The sequence below is a fragment of the Fringilla coelebs genome (assembly GCF_963513975.1).
Source record: "Fringilla coelebs genome assembly, chromosome: 8".
Taxonomy (NCBI): domain Eukaryota; kingdom Metazoa; phylum Chordata; class Aves; order Passeriformes; family Fringillidae; genus Fringilla; species Fringilla coelebs.
The window spans coordinates 23,142,857-23,164,911 of NC_140066.1; the positions used below are offsets into that span (position 1 = coordinate 23,142,857).

The 22,055-nt window shown below is 40.8% G+C and overlaps 1 protein-coding gene across 1 annotated transcript in view; it reads right to left on the minus strand.

The window, feature by feature from the left end:
- Nucleotides 1–450: 450 nt before the first annotated feature.
- The window catches only part of LOC311156673 (ligand-dependent corepressor), a gene marked incomplete at its 5' end in the record, with an annotated part of 56,555 nt that continues 34,950 nt past the window's right edge, over nucleotides 451–22,055 (minus strand). Inside the window, 4 exons of the mRNA XM_084210839.1 lie at nucleotides 451–1,735; nucleotides 4,502–4,595; nucleotides 7,483–7,770; nucleotides 12,306–12,438. Of these exons, the coding sequence (XP_084066965.1) occupies nucleotides 766–1,735; nucleotides 4,502–4,595; nucleotides 7,483–7,770; nucleotides 12,306–12,438 (1,485 nt within the window). The 3' untranslated portion in view covers nucleotides 451–765. The remainder of the gene's footprint in view (nucleotides 1,736–4,501; nucleotides 4,596–7,482; nucleotides 7,771–12,305; nucleotides 12,439–22,055) is intronic.

The window sequence follows — 22,055 nt, forward strand, 5'->3', positions numbered from 1 at the left end:
TTACAGCGAAGGTAGTGTTATAAATAATTAACTGACATTTTCTGAAGGTAGTGTATGTAAGTTTTCCCTCCCCTCCCCTCCGGGTGAGCACTAAGCAGACAGCAAATGGTAAGTACGGTTAATTTAGAAAGAAAACAGCGGAGAGCCTAATTAGACCCAATTGATTATCTATCTAGTTGACAAATCTGAGTTCAAGAGAGATACCATTCCTAAATAATTTGATTTAGCTCAAACCTTTCAATCAACTGGATCAACAAAAAATAAGAAGGGAAAAAAAAAGATTTCTGAAACATTTTCGAAGAATGACAGTCTGATTTTCATTTGAAAATTGCCTGGTTTTAGGAGAGTGTCAGTTTAACAAAGTGGACTTATTTCTATAAAGGCAGATATGAAAAATCGAACATCAGAAGTTCAGGCAGGCTCTACAGGCAAGATGTCCACTTCTACAGATCTGCATTCTTTGTGAGGTAACTCAATTCTCTATTACAGAGAAACATGCAAAAGGCAAAAGAAAAAAAAAAAAGGAACAAAGAAAGAAAGAGGGCAGTGGGCAGGTGAATGAGGGAAATTGTGCCATACTAGGCCAGAAAAATTTACAAATGTGACATTCAGAGCACATCTTTCACCTGTGTTCACATAAGTCTATGCTAAACTGCAAAGGAAAGAGCATTGCAGTAAACAGGAGACTCAGGTGCGCTCAGTGATGGTTGAACTATGCAGTAGTGCTCACCCAGTTTGCAAAGTAATTGGCACTCTACAACATCCCTATTCATCCTTCAATTCATTCGCACTTTGTGCTGCTTCTCCCTGGGGATCTAATTCAATCTTTACTGAAACATCCTGCCCCTCCGACCTCATTAATTTCATTTTTTTCTTTGGAGGGTTTTTCAAAGTGCCCAGCCTCTCTTTAACTTTGTACTCCAGTGTACTGTGGGGGATCCCATAAATACTCTGAGCTTTGGAAACACTCATTTTCCCGCTCATAACCACAGAGATTGCTTCCTCCAGTATCTCGCTGTTGTACTGTCTGTATCTCCCTCTTTTCTTCCTAGGTTGCTTGGAGCCAGGATCTCCCTCTTGATCTGAGGTGGGATATGGCTGTCCAGAGGTAGACTGCTCAGCATCTGAGCCCCAGGAATCTGGTCCAGCATCCAGCAAACTTCTCCTATTTTGTTTTGGAAGGATAGCCCTTAACTTTTTGCTAAGCGCGCTCTCCGTTTGTGAACCCATTACCAAAGAGCTATAGCTGAACTGGTCACCAGTGCGGGACTCCCATGAAAGGTCCATGCCTCGAACTTGTGGTATCTTTAAATCCACAGGAGATGAATGGCTCACGTCCTTTTTCCCATCCTGTTTAGTTTGAAGTGCCATTTTTTGAAAGGCAGAGTTTTCTGTAAGAAAAGGAAGGTCACTGATGTTGCTGAGTGCACCATTTCCCCTGAATTTCATGCGGCTGAAATTGAATTCGTAGTGTGGTTTTGCCCAAGAAGCCTCCCTGGATAATATTAAGTGCTGTCCATGATTCTGTAGTCCAGATGGCCCATGGCTGGCAGCTGTAGAAAACTGGTTTCTGCTCAGCAGTTCTTCACTAATCTGGAGTGATCGAGCCAGCGGTACTTTAAGAGATGTGGAGTGGCCATAACCTTCCCTGGTTCCATCCTGCAAGCTTCTTGGAGGTACCCCATCACCACTCTGTAGTCCCTCCGGATGGTGCTGGCTGGGTCTCCCAGGTCGCCTAATTGGATGGAAGGAAACTGATGTGAGCAGGACTTGCACAGGTAGGGAGGGATGGGTGAGGGGGCCACTCCTTTATTAGAAGGCCTTGCTTGGGTAACATCACTTTTTGTGTTATTTATTTTTCTCTAAATTTTTTTTTATTACTTTAATTTTTTTTTAAAGTCTCAGCATCAGTCAGTTTTAAAACTTGTTCGCAAAAAAAGAGAAGCTTTTTGGGCAAAGAAAAATGAAACCTGTTGGCTGGGCTCTGGTTGGGTTCACAAATTCTCGGAGTAGAAAAGACTTCGCGCAAGCGTCTGAAAATAGCACCTTAATTACAGAGTAGTAATCAATCGCCATAGATCTACACACAACTGTGTTACTGGTGTGACGTTACCACTAAACAAGCACAGTAATAAAAGAGTAAGCCGAAGTGCAACATATTCAACATGTAAATATGACTGCCACCTGCAGTATCTACACACAGGTGGAAACCCTGGATAGTGTTTGCTTACATCATATTGAAGAATTGCTGCTCAGGATAAAAGAAAAAGCTTAGCAGGCCTCAGAGGCATTTGCCTGACTTTCATTAAGCACCAAATATGAAAGCTGGGATACTGCGGATCACAAAGAAAACACTTACACTAGACTTACCAAACTGCTCTCTTAACAACTAATTGCATATATACAGAGCCCTGAATCTCATTTGATAAAAAGCATGCCTAGGAAAAGGAAGATCTAAGCACCAACTGTCATCCAGATCAAGGGTTAGCAAAAAAAAAAAAAAAAAGCAGTATGTATTTTTACCATTTCCCTTTCATCACAAGTGTTCTTTCTATGAAATTAAGTACTACTGCTGCAGAGAATCACATCTATTTTAATGCTTTGATTGCTTAGCCCCCTGTAGTTATTAAGTCACATTCGTTTCAAAATCCACCTCCAAATTTCTCCATGTTCAGCATACAAATTAACAAAGAGAATCTATTTTAATGCTCTGGGACGCTAAACTGGCGACAAGCCCTCTGGCTAAGTCAGCATTACTTAAGGATAGGATACATAGTACTGAAAAGCTACATTATTATTTTTAACATCACACTGGGATTTAAAAGAGTCTTTAGAGAAAAGATATCCACTGCAAGAACCTGGCATGTAACATACACAATGCTTGATACACATGCTGTTCACTTCTCTCCAGGATGCAACAAGTCATAGGATGTGCACAACAAAAGTCAACAAGGACTCAGAACAAAATCCAGAGAAATGGATCAAAGTTTGCCGTTCCAGAGAACTCTTCCAGACAATGTGCATTCTCCACCCCTTCTACAGCATGTATCAGCATCACAGTGTGCACCAGCAATTCTACACCTAAATAAAGGTCATACTGGCAGTTAATAGAGGGCTACACCCAATTTAGTGATGCTGAACAAACTGCAGCCAGCCTCGTATGCCACACACCTGGACAAGTACCCACAGGCGCCAGTATGCCACATCCTCTCTGGACCCACAGGACTGAGCAGGACAGTGGCAGATGCTGGCCCTGCCATCCCTGTCTGATGGACTTTGGCCCTCACTTGATTCACAAACAAGGGAACAAACAGAACAGAGCCTCAGTGGCTTCTGTTGCCTTCCTAGGAAAATAAAGATGGAAATAACCTGGTCAGAATTAGAGGAGAAGCACTCCTGGGGAAGGTTTATGCTGAAGAATTATAAAAAGTATTAATACTAAGTTATTTAAAGAGAGATTGAAGTATTTTATTAGTAGAAATATTAAATGAAAAAGTAATCTTGAAAGGAGACAGTATATTTTTCCAAAGAGAAATGCAAAAATTCAATCAGCTGTTAGCAGTACATGGAAATGGTGGTGAAAAAGGGTTGCTAGTTGAGATTTTCAAATTTTTCAAAGGCTATCATAAAGCTAAATCCAGCAATTAAATAGCACTTTAAACCATATACTATTTCTCTACTTCAGGAAAAATATTTGTTCATAGTAGCTTCAAGATAATCAACACCCAAACCCCCTCTTAGTCCCAGTCAGCCTCTCCAGTACCACCCTGACCAAGAGTAAGGGGTTTCTAAATGTATGCAAATGGTGACCATTAGAAATATGAAACCTAAAGATTGTTTTTTTATTTAACAGTATTTCACACCTTGAACTGATTAGGCAAGAGTAGTACACCACATACTTTGTGATTATTTAAAAAAAAAACTTGTTCAACACTACAGAACAATCACAAATCCAAAGTTACATTTAAAGTTTTCTGAACTACCAGACTTGCTGCCCCATGTCTTCTTCTAAGCTGTGGTTTATGCTAGGAAATATTAACAAAAATCATACAGTGATTTAAATCTAATTCAGCATGGATTATCACCCAAATCACTGCTACCTCTAAAATAAACTCTCCTATTAGCTAACCTTCCCTAAGTGAAATGAAGTCTAAATAAACTGCAAAGCCTCTAAGACTCTTCATGCACTTATTTGAACTTGCATGTTCACGGAAATCACCTATCACTAACCCCAAGAAACAGGTAATGGAAGGATCTCTGGATAAGCACCAAATTGGCAAAAATAACAGATATTAGAGTCTTTAACTGCACGTGAAACCTGTCTCAGTTGGCAACAACTCTTATTTGGCAGGTGGGGTGAAGGTATTTGCCAAAGGTACCAGTTGAAAACACATTACTCCAAAGGGTTAACACCAAAAGAAACTTAAAATTAACAGGAGCTAAGCACACATTTTTAGTAAAAAACTGTTTTAAAAGGTCATAGTAAGTTGCTTTCTCTTACCCATTTCCCGAAGTACTAGAGCACCCTGGAGAGTGACTCAGAGAGGTGCTGCCAGCACAAGGACTCTTCTTAGTGGATAAATCAAGCACACCGTCTGTAGAGACAAAAGAGTGACTTCAGTGTTTGAAGAAGCAGGATCAGCCATGCTGATCTTGTTTTCAGCTGAAAAGACAAAGCAAGTCTTCTGAGCTGAAGTCATTTTTAGCACACATTTTTTGGTTTATTGTATTTTTAAACAAAATAAGGCTTGGAATTTTTCTTTTTTTTTTGCAATATTGTTTACATGTGACTTCAATACAGTCTTCAGAGCTCATAATCAAAATTAACAAAATTAAAAGTGCATCTGTTACAGGAGACATAGCATAACAAATTACCTACAAGTGACAGTTCTGGATACAACAGAGCCTATCACATTAACTACCTTTCAGGGGTCCAGAACTGAGACAATCTTTAAGATTTGTCAACCTGAGATATTCCCCTCCTTAAAGGGTGGCTGCAAGCCAGTACTAGGATTTTTTTCTTTTTTTATCCAAATCTCTTGTAGGAAAATTCACTGAGAATTTCATACTGAAAATTAAATGAACACACATATAGATGTGAGATTCCTTCTCACATAGCAGCCAGCTTCATCTTTTTTTTTTCATATCTCCAATGGGTCCCTACTGGAAAGGCTGCTGCCTTTCTCCTCTATTGTGTCGTTTTATTCCCTCTCTTCCATATGCAAAATTGGTTTTCCTGTTAGACTGCTTACTCCACTCTCACTAATGGCAGATACTCAAGCTCCCCCCATGCTCCCCCTCATGTAAACTCTGCATTTATAGGCACCAGAAAAGGGAGTGTGTTTCACCAGGAAAACCTTGCTCCTGCTGCACTGAAGCAGCTTGAAATTCTGGTCATTTTAATAAGGGCAACATTGTCATTGAAGCAGCCCAGACATCTGAAGTTCCTGGAATCTTTGAAACGAGGACTTTATGAGACAGAGATAAATGAAACCTGTTGGCAAGGTGAACTTGAGACATATGAGAGCTCCTTACTCACTCCGTCTAATCAAGTGAATACCACCCAACACAAGAACAATGTAAGGCAGCTTTCAGATTGCTTAAAGTTCTCATTTGACATATGGAGAAAAAACATGATAAACAGTGAACTAGAATTAACTTACGAAAAGCTGTTCCACCCACTGCATTTGGGAACACACCATAACCCAAACTTAAGCAAGCAGAAAATTAAATTTTCTTTTTGAACAACACTTATGCAGGCACAAGAGACACAGACTGGATCAAGTCTTTCTTTCTTTTCAAGAGGCTGGACAGAACAGGCAGCTGTTAGAAGCACTTGCATCCATGCTTCCTCCCTCAGAAGAGTCACTATGACCTAAAAGCCCCTGAGGAGAAGCAGGGCCAACCTCACACCCCAGGGAGAAGCTTACGACTAGCTGGGTTCCCTTCAACCACTACAGCACAAAGCACCACTAGCAATCTTTCATGACAGCCTCTGAAATCTCTCATTAACAAGTTTGGCAAAATCTCTTTCCAATTACATTAAATGTAAATTGGGAAAAAAATTTACATCAGCAAACAGATTACTGTATAATTCAATATGCACATGTTCTACTCTCATAACGAGCATTACGAACACTACACATTATCTTACAGCTTCTTCCATCACGTGGTAGCTAAAGAACAGTTCATGCACATGGTTCACGTGGTAGCTAAAGAACAGTTCATGTACATGCTTTCTTCTTCACCATACCATTCTCTAATTAAAAGGGAACAAACCAAAAGCAAAACTCATTATCTCCCTCTTTCTTTCAGTAAAAAGTCTAACAAGAACAGTTTAACATTTATAAACATACATGCAAAACACACTCACAAAATGCATTTATAATAAAGACAGCTAGAAACAAATGCCTATCAGCTAACTGTACATGCACGTTTCAAGAGAGACACTATTCAACCTCTCACTGCAGTTTGTAACTGAATGGCAATGACAGCTTTCAGTAAGTGTCCTAAGTGCAGTATGTGTCCAGATGTCCAAGTTGCCTATTACTGGACACATAAAATTAACTTGTTGACAAAAAGCTTCATAAACCAAATTTTAAAGAATAAAGGGATACCTACTTTTCTGTCATAGCTAGAAAAAGGGTTTTTTTTCTTTAGGCAACTTTTCCATTTGCAGATGGACAGCCTACTGTGACAGAATGACTTCAAGCACTAACATTTTTCTGAAGAAGGATAAAGGGTCTAATTTTAATCAGTACGACACACTTAGGATTCATAGTTTTAGAAAAGAAAAGTTCATATACTGTATCACTCACAGAATTTGCTTCTTTTAAAAAAACGCATTTTTGATGGAAAGGAAGGTTTTTGAATTAAATAAGCTCTGAAACACTGTTGGAAGTTTATTCAATCTGTGCTCTGCAGAACAAGTCTATTTTTAAGGTATAAAAGAGACATTTCTTCCAAACACACAAACCTGGAAGTTTAGTGCAGTTCATGGGTACAATTTTCAGAGCCTTCACAAACAATTTCTCACAGACTTTTTAAAGATACTCTTCTCACACCACAATCAGAAAGAAAATAAATCAGCCTTTCAGTCAAATTGTGCACTAATCTTCAGAGAAGAGACAACATTATGATTTTCATGACCATGTGAACTTCTCTTACCAGCAAGCATACAGTCTATTTGGCAGACTGCTTCTTGCAGCTCCCAGTAGGAACAGCACATTTATCCTCAGAGTCTAGAGCATGTCCATCCCCTTTGCCCTTCTTCAGAATCATCTCTCATGTCTATGGGTCTACACCCTTTCAAAAAGTCTTTTCTCTCCCAGCCACACTGAACTAGTCATTGTTTAATTGTAAAAACATCTACTGCTTTTCCACTTTACATTTTATGCAAAAGTGCAACCTTCTAATTAGTTCTGCAATAAGAATGCCATTAATGGACTGCCACAGGATGCAAGACACTGGTAAGAGTCCTACCTTGTTCACTAGGTTCTGACTGAGACTTTCTGACAGTAAGGTCCAGAGGTGAGTCTTGGTCAGCCATGAGCAGTTTGCTGAGCACAGGGTTCTGAGCAGTTGCAGCCGTGGGAGAGGAGGCGACCAGAGATGCTTTCAGCAGGCTTTGGTTCTTTGTGCTATTGGGCTGGCTGGAGTCCTGAGTAGAGCTATTTTTTGAGGTATATTCAGCAGCAAACTGTCGGATCATTCGCTGCATGATCTCACGGGCCACTAGGGGAATATTTGGGTCAGAGACCCTAGGACTGTCTGCAAATATTAGAGATTTCTTTTAAGGAAGCACTTTAAGTAAAACAGCTTTTATATTAAGTCATTGTTTATCTACCAAAACAAATTCAGGGGGAAAAACAAAACCCAAAGATAAAATAGTTTCTGTAGAAAATGTACTTTAGTCTTGGAATACCTGAATAAGAACTATTGCTAATTCTGGTACAGCCTTCCCAAAATAACACTTTGCTAATTGAAATACACAATCTCATATTTTGTTTTAAAATATACATATCTTCTACCAGACTTTTAAGAGGTGTGGAAATGAAAAGGAGATCTGAAGTGCCAAGTAATGGAGCTCATCCAAAAATATTGAACAGGTTATACAGTGGAAGAGTTGCATAACTTACCTGCAGCTACAGAAAGGTAAAATGGAAAATAAATTTGCAGCAGTCCCCTATAAGTTTACTGAGAAATAAAGCCTTGTAGTTCTGATAAATTAAAATAATTCACAGGAAGATCAAATGTTCAAGTGTCTTCCATCTCATTCTATGTCTTTGATATTTCTAACATTGCAATCAATGCAGGATCAGGAATCACCCAAAGAACTTGCATATACACAAAACCCCAAGATATGTCGCATGACAAGTAATTCTATTTCTAGAAGAGCTGCTAAATCTATTAGCAACAGATGTGAAATAGAACAAGTAGGCATTGCAATTTATTTCTATGAAATAGTGTATAAATAAAAAGGTATCTGGGCATGTGGACAACACATAAATTTATTGACAAAAATCATTATTTTAGACCAGTAGTAATTTGTGATGTGAAAGTAAATCTGTAACTCCTAAATCACAAAAGCTAAGTCCTACCGCTTCACTTGAAACACTGTGTTCTCTGGCTGAATCAGTTTTGTGGTCTTTAAACAAACATACAATCCCCCAAAAAACCAAAACAACAGAAGCAAACACCAACCACCCACAATAGTCCCAAAAAACCCCAAAGCACAGAAAACCACGCTACTATTCCAGAAATGGCTCAAAATGTTTGATTTTCTATTACTGAAGAAACATTCAGAAAAAAACTGTACAGCAGAAGACCAAATAGATCTTTAAAAGTAGCTCTCAAGAGGGAACAATAGAGAAGTGTTTACTACCGCTTTTTAAAAAATTGCCCAGGTTGAAAGGTAATCTATTGAGATTGAGCTATTAGAAGCATTAGGAAAATCATCTGTGGGACCTTTCAGTGTTAGATTTGCCTTTTGCCACCATTTTTGTCAAAAGTACATCAATCCAACAACTAGCTTTATGGTATGTGTAAAAGACGACTGACATGAAGGCCTGAGCAGAGCTGCCTACAAATCAAAGAGCAGCAGCAGCAGCCTGTTTCTTGATGAAACACCATATTGAGCTTTAAATACTTATCAGGCCCGAATTCCTTTCTGTTAAGCACAGCTTTCTACACCTAAGATCTTATACAGTCACCACATACATTCTTACAGTAAATTTCTGTAATTCCTATAAATTTCCAGGATGCTTATGTAAATATGCAACCATTTTCTTTAAAACATCCTGTAGATTTTACTTGTTGTTAAGTATCAAATACTACAGTTTTAAAAAGACACCAAAAAATGAGCCAAACTTAAATTTTGGTACATTTATAATCCCAGTTGCTTCTCAAATGGTTCCCAAGGACACCAGCCTAGAAAAGTGTGGAGGTTTTGTTCTGCTGCGGTGGCATTTAATCTACTTTCTAAGCTTTTCACTATAACCTCCTGAAGGACATAGAAGGGCTCTAAGGAGGCCCAGAGGGACATGATTCGATGGCATGACCAGACAGATACCAACTGTTTGACACGTGCTTGCAGCATATACAAGTGGGGCTGGCAGGAATGCAGAGCTTTACGGCACTTGTGTTTTCTGAACGAAGAATCAGGCCTTTACTGTGCACCATGTTCATACGTTCAGTTCAAAAATGCTTACATCTGAACATATTTATACATTCAGAAATAAAATATTACATATGCCTACAGCCATGCACTCTTGTAATATGCAACTTCATAGAATCAGCCCAGAATGACAACCTTCTAGTGCTGTTCAAGATAAACGCACTAATTCAGGTCACAAAACTCTGTTTTCAAGCAGAAGGGTAGGTACCTAGCACATTAAAGGCTTCTTGCTTAATATAAAGCCTGTATGCTGAGGATTAAAGCTGTTCAAAAGTGAGTGGAAAATATGTGCTGGTGCCCATCCAGCATCACTTGAAATCAACCACATATTTATCTTGACTCCACCTGTCCAGGTTTTTTTAGGAAAATAAAACTAAAATTAACTAAAAGATAGAAATTCTCTGAGAAGAGAAAATACAGCAAAAAATTATCAGCTATACATAGTCTGAAGCACTACCTCTGAGCTTTAAAGCCTTAATAGCTTTTGTGTATTTTTATATCAAAATCTTAAAAGGGCAGTATCAAACAAATAAAGGTATGATTTCATTAAACCAGAAGAAGGTCCTGTCCTGCCACAAAGTGAAGGTAAACAGACCACTAATTAGTACCACTCTGCTTTGACTGGAAAAATATGAATATCTGAAGGAAGCATTACTGGGTTGGAATGCCAGGGACACAAACTTTGGAGAAAGGACTAGGACTGATGGACAGTAAACCTGTACAAAAAGTTTACTGATCTTGTTAATTCTCTATTCATGTTCAGTACATTAATGTGTGACCAGTGTTCAGAGAGCAGCTGCATTTTCTCTGATGTACCTAGGCGACAAAATACCCATCTCAAATGTTACTGGCAGTGAGGATGGAAAGAAGAAAAAAACTAATTGCTGGCAGGAAGCCAGGAGAGCTCAGCATCTCTGAGCAATGTAGGAACGTTATAGTTCTGCCATTCTGTGTCCTCTTTGGTATGACAGTGCCTTGGGATCTTATGGCAATAGCATGAGTTAGATTTCAAGCAATCTAAATACAGGCAAGCTTAAAAATCATGCATTAAGGTTCAGAACTGACTTCTTGCCAGGCTTCTATCCCTCGCCTGTTACTCTTGCACCAAGCACAGCTTTGTCCAAGGAAGCAAAACAAGGGTATATTTTTAAAAAATTCTCAAAGATTCTTAGACATCTGACATGTTTCATTATCTTTATTCTGGGTATCCAGCCACGGACAGAGTATTATGCCCTTCATTAACACACTGCAATTTCTGCTGCTGGCTCCTCAGTGAATTTAAAAAAGCATACTTTCCTAAAAGACACACGTCATACATAAAGATTTAAGTTTAGTGGTAAAGAAATAAGGTCTTTAATAAACAATTTGGAAATGATGGAAAGGCTTTTATTTTCGTCACCAGAAAAAGCAATATGGAAAAAAACTGTATTTTCTCTAGATTTTAGTTTTCTTAAATTCCTTCTGGATTTGAAGATAAATGGGATAAAATCAAAGGCAAAAGGAAACATTAAGCTTACAAGAAAAAAAGAAAACTTAAAAAGGAAGCCTTGGAATAAAGGTATTATCTGAACTATCAGTAGTAATGCAATAACTATCCTTCCTACCATCCTGCATGTATTGCAAAAAGTATAGAAGCATCATAATGTATAGCTTGTATTTATTCATTTGAGTCATAAAAGAAAGGCGAAGATACTGTTATCTACTTAAAACACCTTTAAATATTTTGGTCACTGGAAGGAGGGGCTGAGGACTGGCTACAGCAATTTCTAATTTGTTAAACTGAAGCCTTGCATTGTCCCCCAGCAGATAGGTTGGAATTACTGATTTGGCAGATTTTCTCACACATGGGTTAGACTGATAAGTACGATGTACTTTCATTCAGGATGCATTTGGAAGCAACCTCTGGATTAATGTTTCTCAGATTTGTAGAAAACAGTGAAATGAGCTCTGTGCCTTCCTTAAGAGCAGTTTAAGCAACAACTCTCCAGAAGATATTTAGGTGATTTTCTAGCACCGAGTGTGTTCTTGGCATATTCTACAGCAATTCTTTTGCTAACCACATTTTGAATTCTTCATATATTCCTCTTAGCACTATCCCCATAATATTTTATACTCTAGATTGTTGGGAATAGGGTGGGTAATCATTACCAATAGTGAAAAGACTGATGACCTTTAAGAAAAACTGCATTAGTACATACCCCATCAAAATAAAATTTTATTTTTTTTAAAAAACCACATTCCCCACCTACAACCACCACTGCCACTTGACCTTTCTTCCAAACAGCCCACCCACCTAAACACTGGTTATGGGGAACAGTTCTGCGGGGTAAGAGCTGAGTCATCTCTCCAAAAGTGAAAACATCAGTAATCTCATGGAGAGATTTGGTTTAGGGTTAAACAGTTTTATGCTCCCTAGGCATAAATACTCTCTTCCAATGTCCCAAGCCCACACTGTTATGCTGCTACATTACTTCAGAGTCAATTTTTATCCTTGATAAATATATATAAAGAAGATAATTGAAAAATACTGAACATTTCACTTGAACACAGATCTTTGATACCTACATTGCATGCAAAAAGACTACAAGAGAGACCATTTCCCACATCCTTCTCCCCCATTAAAACCAACCTTTTCTGTAAAAGACTGCATTGAGGAATTCTTCCGCTTGCCTTTCAAAACGAATGATTTTTGCTTGCTCTTGTCTAAGCAGAGCTTCTTGTCCAGCTTCCGAGGCTGGCTCATCCAGACTGACTAAGTGTTCCTGCAAAGATATTTAATATTTGTAAGATCTTCCAGACTCCAAAATTAATAAAGTTCCTAAGCACTCAATATTTTACTAAATTCAAAATGTTTTAAGGTATTCAGCACAGAGATAAATTTATTTAAATCAAAACTTGTTTTTTTGGCTGCATCAGAACACTGTACTTTGTCCTGTTTTCTTGTTGTAAATTGGGCTGGTTTGAAGGTCAACCAGAGGGAGGAATTAACCCCACACAAATAACTTGCAAGTGATTTCCACACGGAGCTACAATTTAATAGGAAAGTCACAATAAAGGCAATAGTACAGAAACACGGGCTTAAACTGACAAAGGGTTTTGGCATGCTCTTGGTCAGGGTGGTGGCGGCAGTCTGATTAAGTGGTGGCTGCAGTCCCTTTAAATGATGGATGTGGACTTGCCAAAGCAGCGGTCCTGTGGAAAGGTCTGCTCCTTCCCTGGGGGCCCAGTGGTCGCTCCCCCAAGTCCCCAGACCTTGGGATCATACACCACCCTCAAATCCAGGCAGGAATGTTCAGTACCTCCCCCAGGGCAAAGAATTTTACAACGGAATGATGTAAACCTATCAGGCATAGGATATTTTGGGGAGTCCTTGACAGCACTAACAGAAATGACCACCCTTAGGCTGGGTGTAACAAAGAGAACACTACAGTCAACTCATAGGTGGGGCATGCAGCTGCTACAAAGGACCCATCACTAACAGTTCATCAGAAAGTGATGGATGTGGTGGTAGAATACATACTTTAGTCACACCTTGCATTGTAACCTAAGACATTATTCACTCCTTATTCTAAATCATCTACATAATATCCAAATTAATACCCTTCTTTAACTCTTCTTTATATATATATACACATACACAGTGAAATATTATACACAGTTCTCATTTAAAATTAGGTGTGTGGAGGTACACAACAGGTTTCCCCATCTTTCTGCATTACCCGCCAAGTATAACCAGGTCCTTGAGCAATAACAATCCCATGGATGGATTTGCCTTTGCCTGAGGTAGGATTAATCCAAAGTATCTTTCCTAACATATCTCTCATGTGTACCACAGGGACCTTATGTGCAAGGGCTCTGACTGGGCAGGACCAGCTTGATTGATGGTGCTTCAGCTGTTGACCAACCAGGTGGCCTTTGCTAAATGCAGCTCCCAGTTTTTGAAGGACCCCCATCCAATGCCTTCAGGGTGGTTTTTAACAGTCCATTGCACCATTCAACTTTCCCAGCAGCTGGTTTATTATAAGGAACATGGTACACCCACTCAATACCATGTTCCCTAGCCCAGGGTTTTATGAGTTTATTCTTGAAACAAGTCCCACTGTCAGACTCAATTCTTTCAGGGTGCCATGTCTCCACAGGACTTGCTTTTCAAGGCCCAAGATGGTGTTCCAGGCAGCAGTGTAAGCACAGGGGTAGGTCTCCAGCCATCCAGTGGTTGCTCCCACCATGGTCATCACATAGCACTTGCCTTGGCAGGTTTGGGAAAGGGTGATGTAGTCCATTTGCCATGCTTCCCCGTACCTATATTTCAACTACTGTCCACCATACCATAAGAGGCTTCATCCACTTGGCTTGCTTGATTGTAGCACACCTCTCACAGTCATCCATGAGAGATACTGTCCATGTTTAAGTCCACCCCCTGGTCACAGGATCATCAGTATGCCCCATCTCTTCCCTGATGACTGGAGGCATCAAGGGCCTAACAAGCTAAAAGCAGTTCTCCTTTGGGCTACCAGTTCAGATCTACCTGAGATACTTTAATCTTGGCAGCAAAATTCACCTGCATGTTGTTACTTCATTAGCCTGACTTTTGGGTACACATACATCAATGTGACAGACCTTCACAGTCAGCTTCTCTACCCAGGTAGCAATGTCTTGCCAGATCTCAGCCGCCCAGATGGGTATCCCTCTGAGCTGTCATTAGGCCTTTTTCCACCGATCCAGCCATCCCCACAGAGCATTAGCTACCATCCACAAGTCAGTCTAGTCTCAGCCACTTCTCTCATTCAGCAATATTCAAAACCAGCTGGACGGCTTTAACCTTTGCAAGTTGACTTGATCTGCCTTGTCCCATGGTAGCTTCTGCAGCTTGCTGTGTGGGGGTCCTTAGAGCAGCTTTCCATTTCTGGTTTGTTTCTACAATTGGGCAGGAACCATTGGTGAAGAGGGTGTTATCGCTTTTCATTCTCTGGTAGTTGGTTATTTGATAGGGCCCCCTCAGCACATGTCACCTGCTCCTGGTCTTCTTCAGAAGATAGTCCAAAACCCTCACCCTCAGGCCATCTTGTTATGATTTTCAGAATCTCAGTGAGACTCGGATTTCCCATCTAGGTTCCCTGTGTGATCAGTGCGATCCAGTTGCTCCACATGGCATCAGTGGTGTGATGTGTAGAACCTTCTCTTTGAACACCCAGCCCAGCACTGCTAGTGGGATTAACAGAAGCAGCTGCGCTTCGGTGCTAATCACTTCTGAGGTGGCTTGAACCCCTTTGTAGGCTGCAAGAATCTCTTCCTCAGCTGGGGTACAGCTGGCCTCAGACCCTTTGTATCCCTGCCTCCAGAATCCCAACAGCCATCCTTGGGTCTCCTCAGGTCTCTGCCAGAGGCTCCAGGAAGGATCATTTTCCCCAGCCACAGTGTAGAGCATATTTTTTACATCCTGCCCTGTCCTGACTGGCCAAAGGGCTACTGCATGGGTATCTCCTGTTTAATTCAAAAGCTTGTGCAGGGCCCCACTGGAAATAATTTTTCTTTTGTATCATGAGATTGAGGGGGCTTACAGTTGTACTGTACTCTGGGATACGCAACCTCCAAAAGCCCACAGCATTTAGGAAGGCCTACGTTTCCTTCTTGTTGGTGGGTGGAGACATAGATGTTATTTTGTAAATCACTTCCGTTGAAATCTGGCAATGTCCATCTTGCCACTTTACTCCTGGAAACTGAATTTCTTGAGCAGGTCCCTTTACCTTACTTCGTTTAGTAGCAAGCTTTCAGGACAATCTAGATAATCTTCTCTCCTTTCTCAAAGACTTTCCCGGCTGTGTTCCCCCCTACCATGGTGTCATTGATGTACTGCAGATGTTGTGGATCCTTACCCTTTTCCAGTGCAGTGTGGATCAGTCCATGGCAGACGGTGGAACTCTGCTTCCACCCCTGCGGCAGTCAATTCCAAGTACACTGCATACCCCTACACATGAAAGCAAACTGGGGCTTGCACTCTGCTGCCAAAGAAACAGAGAAAAATCATTGACAATGTCACTGGTCGCACGCCACTTTACTGCCTTGGACTCCAGCTCGTACAGAAGCTACAGCATGGCTGGCACAGCAGCACTCAGTGGTGGCATGATAAGGTCAAGGTAATCCACTGTCAGGCTTTATTCTCTACTGGACTTATGCACAAGCCATAGAGGGCTGTTAAAGGGTGAATGAGTCTTGCTGATCACCCCTTGGCTCTCCAGTTCACGAATCATCTTATGGATGGGAGAGCCTCAGTCGCGGCGATATTGCCAATGGTGCACTGTTGCTGTGGCAATTGGTACCTGTTGTTACAGCAGAGAGGTTGTCTGAGAGAACAGGAAAGGTATTCAGTAGTCTGATTTGCTCTGTCTCTAGAGCAGCTATCCTAAAAGCCCAGCAATGTCATCTTGAGTCTTGAGATAGTCTATGCCGAGGATGCATGGGGCCTCTGAACCAGTCACAATGGGGTGTTTCTGCCACTCCTTCCCAGTCAAGCTCACTTCAGCATCCAATACAGTCAGCTGCTGGGATCCCCCTGTCACCTCAAAAATAGAAATAGATTCCACTCCCACATACTTTGATGACATCAGGGTACATTGAGCACTGGTGTCAACCAAAGCCATAAACCTTTGTGGGTCAGACATGCCAAGCCCTACCTGGCTAAAGGAAGGGCCCCTCTAAATCCTGGTCATTGTACACACTGCTCTCCTCCTGTAAATATAACCTTCAGGTCCCCTCAAGAGGGTCGGTAATATCATCATTCTTTTACCACCTGGAGTCTTGTCTGAGAGAGACCAATGCAGCACTGACCCTAGATGAGCCTCTTGCAGTTGTTGTTTCTCTTTTCAGTTCATGTACCTGGGTGGCTAAGGAAGAGGTGGGTTTTCCACCCCACTTCTTCATGTCTTCTCCAGACTCCTGAAGGAAAAACTAGAGATTACCTCATGGAGTGTATCCTCTCTCCTTGGCTGGGGGACATCTGGTCCAAATGGCAGAGACTCTTCTTGGTTCTGGCAAGATGTGGTAAATTCCTTCCTTAAGCTCCTTCCTCAGTTTCTGGTGGCCCTCTTCAATTTTGTCTTCCAAACTCCAGATGTGCCCAGCCAGCTTTGTTTCCACAGATGAAAAGTGGGTGCATAATAGGGCAGTGACAGCATCCTTGTGAAGTCTTAGTTTGTTGACCAATGCATCCACCTTGTCCTCTCCTTCCTTCCATTGCAGGGTCGCTACGTAGTGGGAATATATTTCTGGTCTGAGCCATGCGACTTTCAACCACATTTGTGATGTGCACTGGACACCGTCTGGGCTCTTAGGGAATCTCTCATCTTCCAGAAAATTGATCTCCAGCACAGCTAATTCCCTTAGGCATTTGATACCTTGTTCCATTGTGCTCCATATTCTTTCTTGCACATGGATGTCCCCTTTACAAAGGTATCTAGCCCTTTTACTTGCTAGTAGCCACTGCCAGAGGCTGAGAGTTTCCTGGGTTTCCCTGATCCCCTGGTCAATGACCACATCCTGGGACAGTGATCCCAGCTGCCCAGCCTCACATCCTTTCAGAATGGTGTCATTAGCTGCAGCGTCCCTGATGTGGAGCAGCCAGCTCAGAATGGACTTGTTTAGCTGGCAGGTGAACTCGCTCCGCAGCTCACACAACTCACCCAGGGACAGAGACCCACTGATGATTTCCAGCTGCGTCTCTTCTACTTGCGTATGAAGGTCCTGCTACCTCCTCATCAGTCCCGATGCTGACCAATTTGCTCTTCAATTTCCTTTTCTGAAGATGGGAAACTGTTACTGACTTAGGCTGTCCTGGCTCAGTGACAGTTTGTATGGACACAGTGCCTGCTGATTGGCTTCTTTTTTCTTCCTCCTCCTGAATATGCTGGACCTCACCAAGCTTGGTCCTGACTCCAAGCATGGTGTACACAGCGCAGGGCATACAGAGAAGACAGAGCAAAACTAACAAGATTATGCCATCCTTGACATCCAGACAGAATTCAGTATTTTCAAAAACTGCTGTGTTGGGCCTGAAAGGCTGGAAGAAATCATTCTCTACTCTTCCCGCCATTGGCTGGGTGCGATTATTAACAAGGTTCTGTAATCAGCAGCCCAGACCAGGACAGTGAACAAAACTAAATATATAATCTGAATGAGGTCCACTGCCTCTGATATTATCATACAGTAGACATAAAGAACTAACAAAGCAATTTTCCTAGCATTCCCTGGTCTCAAAAGGAGTATCACAACTGGCAAATACTTCCCCATGTGCAGAAAAATATGGAAAGCAAGGTACAACATCCATACAAACATGTCAAGCATCATGGTGAATAGGCAGTTTCTGTGATACAATGCAAAACTGCAATGCTGACATCTCTCAGGATGCCACATGTAGTTGCCAAAATATGTGCAGGTTTGAAGGTCAACCAGAGGGAGGAATTAACCCCACATAAATAACTTGCAAGTGATTTCCACACGGAGCTACAATTTAATAGGAAAGTCACAATAAAGGCAATAGTACAGAAACACGGGCTTAAACTGACAAAGGGTTTTGGCATGCTCTTGGTCAGGGTGGTGGCGGCAGTCTGATTAAGTGGTGGCTGCAGTCCCTTTAAATGATGGATGTGGACTTGCCAAAGCAGCGGTCCTGTGGAAAGGTCTGCTCCTTCCCTGGGGGCCCAGTGGTCGCTCCCCCAAGTCCCCAGACCTTGGGATCATACACCACCCTCAAATCCAGGCAGGAATGTTCAGTACCTCCCCCAGGGCAAAGAATTTTACAACGGAATGATGTAAACCTATCAGGCATAGGATATTTTGGGGAGTCCTTGACAGCACTAACAGAAATGACCACCCTTAGGCTGGGTGTAACAAAGAGAACACTACAGTCAACTCATAGGTGGGCTATGCAGCTGCTACAAAGGACCCATCACTAACAGTTCATCAGAAAGTGATGGATGGGGTTGGTAGAATACATACTGTGGTCACACCTTACACTATAACCCAAGACATAAATGCAACAGAACCCTGTAAGATTTGATAACAATACAGAAAATAAGAGTCCATTATTAAGAAGAAAACCATTTGGCTGCAAATCTCATATCTAGCACTTGTTCTTTGGCTATTACTTTTAGATCCCAGAAATAACTGTTGAAGGCAAAACACCCACAGTTCTCCTTACTCCATATATCCTTCACGCAAACTAAGCAAAAAATGACCAAGCATTATCAACAAACAGGCCCTTTTGTGAAGAAGCTCAATAGTAGCTACTTTTAAGTGAAATAAATTTAAGTTAGCTGTTACAACACCTACAATGAAATAAAATCCATTCTCACAATTGGAAGCAGCTGAGTAATCTCAAGAATAAATTCAAACAAGGATAATTAAGAACGTGAGATGCCAGGATACATCATTCATTTTAAATACAGTCAAGAAACTAAAAGACAAGGTTACAAAAATACAAAATGTAACTGCTTAGGTTCCACCCCCAGATGCACACACCTTTACTCATTTCTATCAGTCTAATGCCTTCCTCCTGCTCAGGAGAAAAATCTCTTTACTGGCCCTCTCCTTCCACTTTCATTTTATATTCAATATACCTGTATTTACCTACTGCAGGAATGTATACAGAGCTACTCTTTGGCTTCAGGGAGTGTTTTGTTTTGTTAACCTTTATAAAGTATCAGTTACCATAATATTTAGACTGCATCTGTTTTTTTGGCCTCTACTGTATAAGTTGATTTCAGACTCATATCCACATGGAACTAGAAGAGAAGAACTGGAAATTCATTTATAAATCACAATAAATGAAAAATAAGCAATTCTTAAGTTTGTGTTGTCTCATCTTCAAAAGGTTTAAGCAGCAAGATTATATGACAAGCCCACAGTGATTTAACGAATGCAGCAGTCACATGAACTGTGTGCTAATGGTAATAATACTAGATGCTGTGGACTCTGGCCTGAACCACATGGACAGGCTTTCACATTTGTGATTCAATAGCTTCCAAAAGCTCTCTACCAAAACCAAAGGGAGATACTATCTCAGGGTAGAGAGACAAAGCAGTACTTTATGACAAACAAAAATATAGGGAATAAGCAATGACAGAGGTAACAGGTGAGTAAAAACATCTTTGATTCTGTGAAGGTAAGCGCCTGCAGAAGTGAAGGCTTCACAAAATGACTGATGCTTTCTTCCATACCAGAGATTCAAACCTGATTGCTCCCACAGGAGAAGCTCCTTCTTTAACAGACAATAGCTCTGCACAAAGCCTAAAATAAAAATAACCCTTGGCCAACACAATACATTTCAAATCTTCCTAGCACTTTTCACATCTATAACAAGACATTGTAAATACTAGCCTGGCAACTCAGTGGAAAAATAGTCCAGTAGCACCCTGCCTCACCATAAACAAATATATTTTATATTACTCATACAAAGACAACATAAGAAGAGTACCATTTAATCTTCAGAAACTAATAAAGCTGTACACTTGCTACATAGAGAAGGAATAAAGAAAAAGGGATCAGCCAGAAGAAAAAAAAATATTAAGTGGCTTATGCTGGTGAACAGCTCAGTAAAAGATCTCTTGATCTGCATTTAGGAGAGAAGAGGAATAATAGGAAGAAAATGGCAGTGCTTAGTTTTTACGCCCCAAATTAAGGAGCATCTCCTTACATGCATGGTTTTTGTCAGTGTCCATGCTAAGACATCAAAACAAAGAAATACAGTTATGTAAAAGAGTCAGATTTAACCTCACACTTTGAATAAATAAAAGTCATCGGGCATGTTCAGTACAGCACTGACTACATGAAAGAAAATATACTGGAAATAGTTCTGCTTATTGAACTTTTTAATTGTTTTCTTATCCACTGTACCATAATTATTCTAGGAATCTGCAGGTTTCTTCATCCCAGAAGGAAAATTCAAGCTTTCACACTAAGTATTTGATTGTGATTACTATTCTACTTCCAAAAGTGAGGTGTTTTTGTTTGGCTTGGGAGTGTCTGGTTGGTTGATTTCTGTTGGGTGTTTTTTTGGTTTTTTTTGTTAGGGTGGGGGGGTTTGTTGATTTTTTAGGTGTCGTTTTTTCACATTTTCTAGTATTTCTTCCCAATAACCATTATTTAGAACCACTAATTTCAGGTTTACCCACTCACTCTACAGTCCTAAATCACATCAAAGTTTTCAGTAGCAAGATGCAGGTAGTAGGAAGAAGAAAAACCCAATAATATCTAGATAGCATTTTCATTGGGCATTTTTTCAGGGTATTTATAGCCATGCAGTTACTTTTAGGTATTATTTATAACACAGGATTCTTTCTATTCTCTTTGTGCTTCTCTTCAGGTGGGAAGAGAATGCACCAGAGCATTCCTGGAATCCACCAGTGAACATGCAGCATCACTATTGAACAATAAACCTTCAGGGTAAGATACCTGTAGTGGTTTGCACATGCTCTTTGTGGGCTAAAGCTCTTCTTGTGCATTAAGATAAATAGCATAACTATGTAATTAAGTCAAAGAGCCATAGAAATACAGAGCTTGGGTTTTTAAAAGGCAAGGTCAATGCCTGACCTTGGGAGACCACCTAATCCTGGGCAGCCCGGCCTCGTCAGCACTACTGCTGGATGCTCACTGAGAGCCTCCTTGTAGGAAATGTTGATACAGCAATTCCAAATGCTAAACTGCTGACATGAAGAGAACTGTATGATGCAGGCTGTTGTTGTGTAGATGTGCAAGCAGGAATTTCATGTTTAAGCCACAGCACACACACAGATGGAATGGGAAGAGCCCACAAGCTAGAACACAACGAGATAACTCCTATCCATCTTCAGGGAGAAGAAGGAGGGAGGCTGCCCAGAGACCACCCATGGCTGACTGGTCAACCCATGGACCCCAGGGATAAAATCCAGCCTCTCACCCTACCTCAAAGCCAAATCAGGAACACTGAGTAAGAAAGAATGGTTAAAACCCCCCTAGGTTGTCTTCTCCAATGCGTTTTTTTCCTTAAGACCGAACAGACTTTTTAATTCATAGGCAACACAAAGGAGAACAATTTTCTGTAGACAAGCTTTAAGGGTACCAGACACTCTTCTTTCCTTCTACCTGCAAGAGAGTGTCATTCTTGTTGCTTTCATTTCAATGCTACTCAGTTTGTTTACATCTCTCAAAATGCTACAGTCATTTGAGGCTACACCAGCATTCAGGTTTTCCTCTCCAGGTATTAACACAAATTCTTCTCTGGAAACAGTCCATAAGGTCATTTACTACTTTTACATTCCTAACACTTTTAAGACATCTGTAACTTGTGACTTGACAAAATAGGTCTGTCTTGTCCTGTTTTTCAAAATTATCAAGATTATTTTCA